Source organism: Patella vulgata, chromosome 2 (assembly GCF_932274485.2).
Source record: "Patella vulgata chromosome 2, xgPatVulg1.2, whole genome shotgun sequence".
Classification (NCBI taxonomy): Eukaryota; Metazoa; Mollusca; class Gastropoda; family Patellidae; genus Patella; species Patella vulgata.
In genome coordinates, this window is record NC_065880.2 from 32,785,361 (window position 1) to 32,797,368 (window position 12,008).

A 12,008-nucleotide genomic window follows, 5' to 3' on the forward strand; every position below is an offset into this window, starting at 1 on the left:
AATAATTCGCTTTGGCCTAGGGCTCTTTAGCAGAGGGAGGAAATCGCGGCGAAAACCCACGAGGTTGGGCAAGCGATCTTACTCCTTGTTACCTACAAGCGGAGAATCAAAACCACGCCACATGACACACCTTATGAGATTTTGGGAGTGACATATAGTTCAATTTCATTTCATTAATTCGTTTGCGTAGGGGTATTAAACAGTTGGGGAAACAGGAGGTTCCGGAGAAAACCCACGAGGTTGGAAGGCGACACAATGACCCCCCCCCCCCGCAACACCTAAAGGAGTACTGACAGTGGTTCAGTAAGTAAGGTGCTCGCTCACTAACAACTGACCTAGACATTGCCTCTTATCAGTGGTGTGGTGTAACGTCAAGTCGTTCACGTCGGATGACGAATCCAAGGTCTAGGTATGAGTGGGGACAGTTCCCGTGGAACTTCTTTTGGGTGACTATCTCTAACAAACTATTTTGAGGCAATTAAAGGGGCATTATGGAAGATTAGCTAAAGAGCTGACAGTTCACGCTATAGTTGATAACGTAAAGAGAATATGCTTAAAATTTCAGTCAAATTACTTCACTCTGTGCCGAGAAAACCGAATTTTGAAAACACTGTAGCCTCGATTGTCATTATTGCCGTTGTTACATAATAATCAAAGCCTCGTTGATCTATTTTTACGGTTAATCATGAACAGCTGTTGAATCACAGATCGGATTCAAATCTGGTTAAAATCGTACCAATAAATGTCTAATTAAAGGGCTAATCCCTATAATTTTTTGGAGAATAAAACTGTTTAATTTAGATTTAAAATCCCTGAAAATCTTCTATCTTAGGGCCGAGCAACTAACTCAATATTTGTGATAAGTTTTCAAACAACTCTTCATCTGGAAATGGAGACCGGTGTCCCAAGCTGTATTATGCGGTGTCTAGATAAAACCAGACATTTTTTGTATAAAAATAATGTGTAGGTGAAATTTACCTTTCATTATCAAGTACAGCATTTGGGTCATTCACTGTATAGACCTCTCAATGAACGGGAATCGATTATCAGGTCTCCCAACGAAACAATTGACCCGAAATCTTAAAAGGGTTACGTGTCCGGATAAGCAGTTTTGATGGTCACGTCCAAACGACTCAATATTTTGAGCTGAAATTTTGAGATACGGTCAATACACCATTCCTCGATGTTTTGGCGTTTAAATTTCATACATACTCAGACTTTTATTTTTGAGACTCTGTTCAAATAAGGGATAGTCCCTTTAATAGTTTATATAACATTTTTAAAGCCCTAAATAAAGACCTGCAATTGGCAGATTTAGCGCTTGCATAATTCATGTTTAAGTCTATAAACATATTTTAGTATTTTATTTAATTTAATAAAATCCTAGAACTTTTGTTCCTTTAACTCTAAAGCTTCCTCCAACATATCCTGTTCTTGGCATTCGTACATTTGGTTGAGAACCTCCACCATATAGATATATAGTACCTGAAATGAATATTAAAATAATTACTATTTTATCAGATAGACATTTAATAGCAGTGACAACACCATTGAGATGAATGACTTTCAAATTTGCTTATTGATACTAAACACATTATGGATTAAAATGTCGTAATGGTTGTTGTAGATATTTTTGTCATTCGAGTTGTAGGGTCAGTCGCGGATTCATAATATTTGGATATATCAGTGTGTAAATGCTAATTTGTGGTGCGTATTAAGACAGGAATATAACAAAAATCTCAAATATACATGTTTTATAGAAACCAGCCTGATTAAAATATAGATCTATAGTTCCTGTCGTTCTTTATACTTTAGATGGAATACACTACATCGAGATCTGACTCGTTGTAGTAGGAGGTCGCATCAGGGTCAGAACAAGCGGCTTTTGACCCTACGACGTCAGACATTTGATTAACAAATCAGCGTTGATACTTCTAGAGGGATATCCACTATTCCGTGCCTCACACGTCAAGAACTCGCCGTGACAGACCGTTTCATTTGCGAATCCCTTACATCAACCAAAACGCGGGTTATATAACAACTCTTCAGAACCCTAGTGTAGTAAAGATAAGTAAACCGAATTGTTGAAGTGTAAAAAAACGAAACGAAATAGGATCTGTGATTTAATCAGATTGTATAGAAACGTATTAAAGATGAATTTTTATACTGAACAGGGTAAAACGTTTTGTTACATTTATTCCGATATTTAAACTAACACTTACCTTCTTGAACAACCCATCCTTTATCTTCTGTAAATACCGCCATATTTTGAGGAGTTATGTTACAGGAAAAAGTACCCATTTCTCCAGGTGCTGTTGATATTCTCATAAAGTTAACCAGTTGAATTTTAGGAGTAGTAATACTGGTGTTATAACGAATGAGAGGAGTCCATGATACGTAAATCTGAACAACCTATAGAGAAATATTATTACATGTTTTAATATCCCACAGTTTGCTGCACATTATACTTCAGAAGTACCCACAGAAATCTTCCCCAATCGAATTACCAAACTGATTTTGAACCCCCTTTTCTGAGTAAACAAATAAGCTTAACTTCAAAAGAAACGCCGAGGGGTTAATGTGGCAGACAAGTCTAACAACTTGATAGAGTTGTACATATCACGTAACAGTATACACTGTCGCCATTGTTCAATATTTAACCCGACTATGGATAGTAAAACGTTCGCAGCTACACATGACCATACAAATCATTTCAACATTGGCAACGTCACATTGGCACCAGTCACTGTCATTTGGGGGATCAATGTAGATCAACTAGCATAGACTTCTGTCGGCAGTAAAACCGTATAAAACGGAATCCCCACCTTAACAACTTACGCTATACCGGAAACCGAAATGAAATGGGGTTTTAACGTATTACTTTTTCGGCAAAACTAGATCATAAACGATGCATTACAAAATTATATGACGATTTATGGCATAATCTATCAGTATTAATGTCCATATCAGCACTCTTTTATACATAAATATAGAATATCCCTATTTAGCATGCATAATTGTAATCAATTAGATGGACATGCGTATTGTGAACATGGCTCTTCTTAGTGGATATCCTTGATTTTAGGATATCACAATAGCCAAGACATTTGTAATGACAAACACAACAGTACATAAGTTCAATATACTAGTAAAGAAGTAGCATGGCAAGTGACTGATATGCTAGGGAAGTGGTATCGGATCCTGCAGACAGAATAAGTTCTTTGTGAAGTGTATCTTAAACATATTTACCATATCACCGACCATACTGCCCCCATTTTGAAAAGTGTATTTAATTGGAAGGACATCGCCAGCATTAATCACATCCGGGTAGTCCATGGTCATATTATTGAAAGCAGTATAGGTCATACCGTAACCAAAAGGATAAAGTGGTTTACCAGTAAAATATCTGTACGTTCTGTTTACCATTGTGTAGTTTGTCATTGGCGGTACCTGCAATCCATAATATATAGTAAAGCTGTGTTACAATGCTACCGATATGTTGTTAAAGGACCTAAGTCCGTAACTCAAAATCCTCCAAAATCTTCGACATCGAAAACACGAATTATTGGTCAATTTAAATCAACATTGATGATGTAAACTTACCGGGAAAAGATGAGCTTCTGATATCCGATATTTAAGATAAAATAATTTTTTTAACATTGGTACACGAATCGTGTACCATAATGTGCTTCAGCCCCAGTTGTATTGAGAGACTCGAGGGACGAGGCTAGACACATTGCACCAAATCAAATGGAGTAAAGTAGACTAGAATAACTAGACGCTAGAAATTTGCACTCGATTGAGATTGCTGACTTATTTCGCCGAACATAACTGATTTGAAATTGGAGTAAAAACGGAAACCATTAAATGTAAATCAGTTTATATACATTCATATTACAGTATTATATGCGTTGCGACCCACTTTTGTGAATTTCTAGGTCCCAAATGTTAGCGATTTAGCTCCTTTAATATCATGACATACAGTTTGAGCAATCAGTGTAGATGACAAATGACACTCATGGGTTTGATAGTCAGATAGTTTGGACCTTAAAGAAATATATTTACTACCTCTTCTTCATAACAATTGATAAAATGTAAACATATATGGGATGATGAATGTTGATCTGTTCCTATGAAGATTTTCACTACCCGGGGGCACACAAATAGGTAAACAATTATTCTTAAAAACAAATATGTGTGTAGATATTTCCTGCTAAAGATTATTTCGTTACCCCAGGGATTGGACGGGGTACTTAAATCGCAAGGGCAAGTGTGTTCATCTTATCAATAGGTGAACTTTACGGTGTTATCAGTGTCGGATATATCGCGCATCAATTGGTCTCAAATCGTGAAGAGCGTCTCTTTCCCTTAACATATAAAACAGTACAGGAACCTCTTTACCTATGACCAGCTTCATACAAAATAAAATTGATAATTGCTTATTTTACCGTACAATTTCTCTAATTTAATTGTTTTGTGGATTTAAGCGAATGAAGTATTTAGTATTATATAATTTAAGAACATACAACCAATGAGATTTTATAATTCATTATACATACACCTTACATTTGGTGAAGAAGGTTTCAATGTGTAGTTATATTATCAGATGTTATACTCTTGAAAATGTACCTGTGTGGAAGATTTAAACCATGTATATGGTAATCTACCAAACTGCTGAGCGTTAGAACTGGTCAGAACCTTCCTGAGAGCAACACCAGTCGACTGTCCTGGATAAAATGCCGCTATGATGGCACTTATATTAGGAGTCTGATCAGCCCACGATATATTTACTGGTCCAGCATTAAATGTTATCAAAATTATTTTGGCGGAACCACCTGAAAAACAGATTGTATCACGCAGGCAACACAACTGACACAATTTATATTTACAACAGACAGATAATTCGTAGTATTTCAGCATATGTCGCTGGTAATTTAACAGATTTATTTAAAGGAAATACGATCGTTGGGGACATATGTAAAAGATATACGGACATTAAAATTATTGATCCTAATACCCAGCTATGTTGAACGACACCTTTAGATGATTTATCCTTAATAATAATGGACTTGTATGTGATATATTATTATTGTGGCCCCAAGGTTTTCGTTTACCCAGTAAAATTCGGTTTCTGAAATTAAGGTCCAAACCACTGCTTCAGTTTGCTATAAATAGTGGCCAGTGTCATGCATGAGCCAGTGTGTAAGCTTTCTACATCCACTTACCAAATTTAACAACGTCTTGCAATAATTGTACCTGTTTACCAGGATATTCTATATCTGGTCTGTCATTTGCTTCTGATTCGACGGGTGTTCCTTAAAATATAATCCATAAATCTATATTATATCCTCTCTCTTCTATCTTACAGTACAAGATACATGACTGTACAAGATATCAAAATGAAATACACTGCTCAAACAGAGCAACACCAGTAGAACACATCACCAAAGCATGGTTCATAATGTCAAATAGATATATCTACTTTCGCCAAAACCTAAATAAATTAGTTTACTCTTTTTAAATCAAAAATACCAGATTACCTAAGCCTAGACACACAAAAACCACGTCTACGCCTTGTACTGCTGTTTGTATAGAACTTGAATCATAGGTAGAACATTTTGTGTCTTTACATCCACTGGCATAGTTCGCCTTGGTACCAAGTGATGATAATCCTTGCCGTGGTGTGGTAATAAATTTTGGATCTGGGTTAGCACTGTAATCACCACCTAACAGATGACCCGCATCAGCAAACGGCCCGACAATCTAAACACAAAAACAAAGGGTTTTAATCTGTATAATGGCCCAACAATCTTAAATAAAATAGCAACGCATTTATATAGAATTGGTCGGATGTTGTATTTATTTGCTTTTCACATATTTGTGGTTTTAAGCTCTCGTATTCCATATATTATGATATCACTTTTTTCCCTGCAAACTTATCCCAGAAACTAACCGCGGAATCTTTCTGAAACATATTTTCCGTTTCTCACCTTTCCATACCAAGAGGATAATATTGGACATTCACTAATAACTTACAGCTACACTGTTATATGTGGTTTGTGTCAAGGGCAAGAGTCCATCATTCTTCAATAAAACAAAGGATTTCATAGCAGCTTCAACAGCCAGGTCTCTATGACTTTGTTCTTCTATAACAGATGTATTAATGTAGTTATAAGGATTCATCTCTGGTGGATCAAATTCTCCTAACCTCATTCTGGTATAGAATAGAGGTTTTACTCTTTCTCTTACTAAATCCTCTGATAGTTTTCCTTGTTGTACAGCTTCAGCTAAAATATTTAAAATCCAATGTTAAATCCCTGGTAATGGTAGTTACAATCGTTGAAAAGGTCACATCGTTTAGATTTCTTTTCTTATTCTTGATTTAATTTATTTTGATAATTTTCAAATGTTGTATTTTAAAAATCAGGAGATTCAATAAGTTTGTTGCTGGCCATAATATGATACAATCAAAGCAGGTGGTTTGTATTTCATAAACTACTTTAATTTGTTAAAGCTTCGCATTTAGCATTTTGGTAGCATAGGTTGGCTACGATCTTAGTAAGAATAATATTTACTTAACTTAGTAGTGGGCTGAGGGATAAGGCGAAGATGGTGTTATTGTGTGTATAAATTTCTGTTTAAGCAAAAACAAAATAATACTTGCTAATTGACATAAAAACTTCATTTTTTTCGGTGCTTCCTGCCAGTTCCAAATTACACCCAGCGTTTACCGAGGCAGCTGCGGCATCAACTGAATTATTGACATAGTGGTGCCGAGATACAATATTTTCTATAGCTGTTTCATCACTGACAACATAACCTTTAAATCCCCATTCCTTTCGTAGAATATCTGTCAACAGCATTTTGTTAGCACAGGATGGTACACCATTGATACTAAAATAAATGAAATAGAGAGAAATGGGGTTTAACGTCCCCTCGACACAGACTAGGTCATTTCGGGACTAACATATGGTTAAATTTTATTTCTATAATTCGCTGGCGCGTAGGGGTCTTTAGCAGTGGGACGAAATCGGAGGACCCGGAGAAAACCCACGTGGTTGGACAGGTAACCCTACTATTTGTCACGTACAACCGGGGATACGGAACCACGCCAGTTGACTCAATGACGGGCCTTATGATACAGCGCGCATATATGCTAACCATTCGCCCCCCCCCCCCACTAAAATAAGTATTGTATGCAATATTTTTAATTTAACATGTAATTTCGGTAGGATACGTAACTAGTACCAAACGTCTAAAATGTGAGATTATAGATCGACATTACATTCCATCCGTTGGTCCGTTCACACTTGCTTGTGAACGTGATGTTCTACATTTTCCATCCAATGTAATCGAATGAAACTAATATGTGGATGTAGTATATCCTGCACGAGACGGTGAAGAATTAAGGAGACGACATTATATTGGGGAAAATGCATACTTAAGACAGTTACAAAATTAAAGTAGAAACTTGCTGACAGGAATGCTTCACCGGGGGTCATATATCCAACCATCGTGATGGATTAACCAGCTTATAATTTCTTACCTGTTATAGCTACACATGAGACTAAAGGTTCCTGCTTCTACACAATGTCTGAAAGCTGGTAAGAATGTTGTTCTCCAATCTCTCGTAGACACCTAAATAACCAATGTCCTCTTATTAATGCTTGAAAGTAGTAAGGGTGTGCTGCTGTGGTATATGTTTCTGTGAGTTTTAAAGTATTGCTGAAATTTCAAACCTAGCCGGTAAATGTTACCGAATACCCATAGCACAATCTTATTGGTAGATCTTATGCTAAAACAAAAAGAAAACGTGTTCTGGGAAACAATACATGAATCATTTAATATTACCACGGAGTTGAAGCTAGCTCTCGCCGCGGGTATATTTTCCGGACCTCCATGAACATCAAAATGTTTACAACCCGCTGAAGCTCTCACATATCTTGGGTGATCTCCTTGTAGTCCATTAACATAAGATGTTGATAACATTCCACTAAGATATGGATCTTCTCCATACGTTTCCTGAAACAAATGACAGGTTTTGCTATGAGGATGGTGGTGTTTCTTGGAGGAAAGCGGCTACTGTCAGCGAAATTATTTTCATAGAGATTTGAGGCGAGATTGTTTTAATCTATTCAATCTGATGTTATGAACTATTGCAACCAAATACACATTGTTTCTCGTAGATAACTAAACATTGGACAAGGTAAAACTACTGATGTTCCTAGCAAAACCTGGTTGAATGAGTGCAAGCATCTAAAGGATGTAAGATCGTTTTTAAAGAGATACGTTTTTATTATAAATTTGAATTATATATATATACTATTCAAAAAAAGTAGGGGATATTTGATTTTGGGGGCATAATACTAAAATATGCAAATGACTACGAAAAAAGTCACTATAGAACCTAACAGAAGAAACATTTCCAGTCACATGTGACGCCCAAACGCACCAATAGCTACCGCATGGAATGCAGGTGATGCTTGGGATCATCATGGGGGTCCAACCCAAGATTTGCACGACTCTGACTTTGAATGTTACAGTCATTGTGGCATTGAATTCCAGGGTGGAAACATCAGTTTAATTGTTTTAGTGACCAGAAAACAAATTTTGATATGCGTCGGCTTACCCAAAATGAAAGGTTACGTGCCCTTGGCATGCTACAGATCGGCACAACACAGGCGGTTGTGGCGCGGACGATGAATGTTTCTCAGTCTGTCATAAGCAGGCTATGGTCCAGATACCGTGATACACAATCTGTACAGGACAGACCACGCTCAGGTAGACCAAGGGCGACAACTCAAGCCCAGGATCGATTTATCCGTACCTTGGCCTTGAGAAATCGTGTCATCACAGCAAATCAGATCAGCGCTCGTCCTCAAACAGACACTGGTGTGAGAGTGAGTGGCCAGACGATTCGGAATCGACTGCATAGGGGTCACCTTCGCGCCCGACGTCCTCGCGTGATCCCTTGTTTGAGAGATCATCACATTCCGGCAAGACGTCGTTGGTGTAGGGATCGTCAACACTGGGATAATCGACGCTGGAGCAATGTGATGTTTTCAGATGAGTCAAGGTTCACTGTTGATTTTTTGGACAGACGTAGGAGGGTGTGGCGTCGTCGAAACGAGCGCTTCCAAGACGTTAACGTCATCAGACATGATCGATTTGGGGGTGGGTCTGTTATGGTGTGGGGAGGCATCACTGTTGCTGGAAGAACGGCTTTACATGTTGTTGCAGGGCGTGTTACAGGCCAGTACTACCGGGACAACATCTTGGCATCCATGTTGTGCCGTTCGCACGACGTCATGGCCGCCGTTTCATCTTCCAGGATGACAACGCAAGATGTCACAGGGCCAGGATCGTTACAGGTTACCTCCAACAACAGAACATCACCACATTACCTTGGCCAGCACTGAGTCCCGACCTCTCCCCCATCGAGCATGTCTGGGACATGCTTGGACAGAGGTTACGTCAACGTCAACAACGTCCTGCCAATGTCCAAGAACTTGCTGCTGCGTTGCAACAGGAATGGGACAATCTGGACCAAAATGACCTTAGACGTCTCATTAGGAGTATGCCACGTCGGATCAATGCTTGTTTGGCAAACAGAGGAGGATTTACCCGTTACTGACTTGGTTGTGATGCTGTGGTAACTTTGCTGTTTGACCCCGGGTATCATTTTACCCTTATAATGGTCAGTCTGTGCCTTACTTAGTCTAACGATCATTTGGAATAAATAGATGAATGTGAACTTCATTTCATTTTGTCATTTGTTTCTTCGTCAGTTTCATTAGGTGACTTTAATAACACTTAAAAATCAAATATCCCCTACTTTTTTTGAATAGTATATACATGTTGTAAAGAAAGATATTGTGATATTTATTTTTCATTTTATTTACTAATTTGTGACATTTTTTTTGTATAATTGATGTATACAAGTGCACTTTTGTGATGATATTTAGTTTGTGTCGTATATCCTGGCTGGTGCTGGTGTGTCATTAAACACCATTTTATTTCATGTCATGTCTATGCCAAACCTCGGGTGAAATTAACAGCAGTTGAATCAATGACCGATAACATTTGAAGGTAATAATATACTGACCTGATTTCTACCCCATCTTGGATCTCTCATTATGTTGATAACTGGTGCGAAACAGCTTAACCCAGTATGGCCAACATAGCTGTGATTCTTAACATTAGCATTGTGTGTAGCTCTTACTTCCGTTGCCGTTGCCTCGGCCATTCTATACAGCAGTGAGGAGCTGAAGTTTATGATTAACGTTTAGCAATAGAAATACGATGATGAGAGTTACTATGTTAACGTGTCGACCCCACCAAGGTTTTCACAGATTTGCATTGAACAATTCATAGTTACCGATTGCCGGGCAAATGATCATGAGGTTGCCATCAAGTTAACATACGTCCACCGCCAGCTTCGTCGTTCTGTAATAAGACTTTCCATTTCATGATTTTCCCATAATATTTCTTAAAACCCTCAAAATCGACAGGACAATGCTTACTATTCCTGTCCACGGCTTGTATGGTAAGCAACAATGATATCAGTCAGGACTAATACCCGGGGAAGTACTTTTCGTGAAAACATCTCCAGCCCAATACTGACTTTTACTGAATATTTGTACTACAATACTGAATATTACTGAAATCTTGGTCAAATCAATTTAAAACTGCATATCAAGAGTTAGTAAAAGTAACGAACAGGAAAGACGACAATATGCGATTTAATAAAACTGTGGCCATAAAAAATAGATAAACATATCTTACCTCCAAGTAGCAGCCAGTCCAATAGACTGTGGATACGAAGTGGCATTCTGTCCAACATCTCCATGTAAGCATTCAGTGTCCCACTGATACGGCCCGATGCCTAGTCTTGGTATCGCGGGAGCCGGTCCATTTATACCAGCACCCCCTTTAGCCATCTGTAAGGTTATCTCATCTAAAGTCAACCTTCCGACCAAATCATCCACACGAGCATCCCAGGATAGGGAAACATCTCTAAATGGATAATCCTGGACAGACCACTCAACCAGGAGGAAAATACAGACAACGTTCTTCAGCAAGAACATGTTGGGAAGTGCCGTTGCTGGTATTTTTTTTAACGATTTCTTATCAGCTAATCTACATTTGTATTGTTAACTCGTCGCTAGATAAGAATGACTTAGATATAGCTATCAACTGATTTAAAGATATGGATTACAATATAGGGTAATTGATACAAGATTTAAAGATAATCTACTTGAAATATAAGAGAAGTATGCAAATCTATTCGCCTTATGTCCTTTAAACGTAAACTTTATTTCATCAATTAATTTTAGTTGAATACTGTTGATCGCTTACATGTGTGTGTAGTTTGTGCGATCAATATGTTCTATATCATTTTGGCATATTGATGTCAGAATTGGAGTAAGACTCTACAGTTAGTGTCTATTTATAGCAATACTTTATTTTCCCCTCGTTTGCATTGCAATTTTTGTTGGCCGTTAGGTCTAGATTCGAATTTACATTTCCTGTCAGCTTTCAGTGAATGTTCATGAAGTAGAAGGACCAGAAATGAAACCGACGCTAATTAGTAGAGCAATCACCTCAAACTGTTTCACAAAGATCTTCTAATATCTCTGTAACAGATGTATTCGACACGTGACCTCACATCACGCGGCGTCAATCATTGGCTCAATAGCGCGTGTATTGTTTACATAAGACGTTACTGATTCGGGCTAAATGGTGAATTTTACTTATTTTAATACCCATTTACACTAAATAGGAAATGATTTTTACCTACAAATAATTCTTTATTTATTTTTCTAATAAATGAAAAAAATGTGTTAGAATTTAATTTGACGGAAGAAAAAAGTTAATATTTGGGACTCATTAAGTCGCATCAATGTCATCATTATCAGTGATTGTCGCGGCCTAGCAAAAATTCAATGCTGATCAGTGTGCAATTGCCTACGAAAATGACATCCAATCCTGAAGATTCATTTGATCGA

The 12,008-nt window shown here is 37.7% G+C and overlaps 1 protein-coding gene across 1 annotated transcript; it reads right to left on the minus strand.

Moving 5' to 3' along the window:
- Positions 1-1,372: 1,372 nt before the first annotated feature.
- Positions 1,373-11,091, minus strand: LOC126809591 (uncharacterized). Its single transcript, XM_050534226.2, has 12 exons — positions 10,786-11,091; positions 10,106-10,265; positions 7,852-8,022; positions 7,547-7,638; positions 6,665-6,894; positions 6,037-6,287; positions 5,541-5,763; positions 5,226-5,315; positions 4,630-4,835; positions 3,250-3,450; positions 2,223-2,412; positions 1,373-1,485 (listed from the first exon to the last, which is right to left on the minus strand). The coding sequence occupies exons 1-12, from the start codon at positions 11,085-11,087 to the stop codon at positions 1,373-1,375; spliced, it is 2,229 nt and encodes a 742-aa protein (XP_050390183.1). The 5' UTR covers positions 11,088-11,091.
- Between the last annotated feature and the right edge of the window lie 917 nt (positions 11,092-12,008).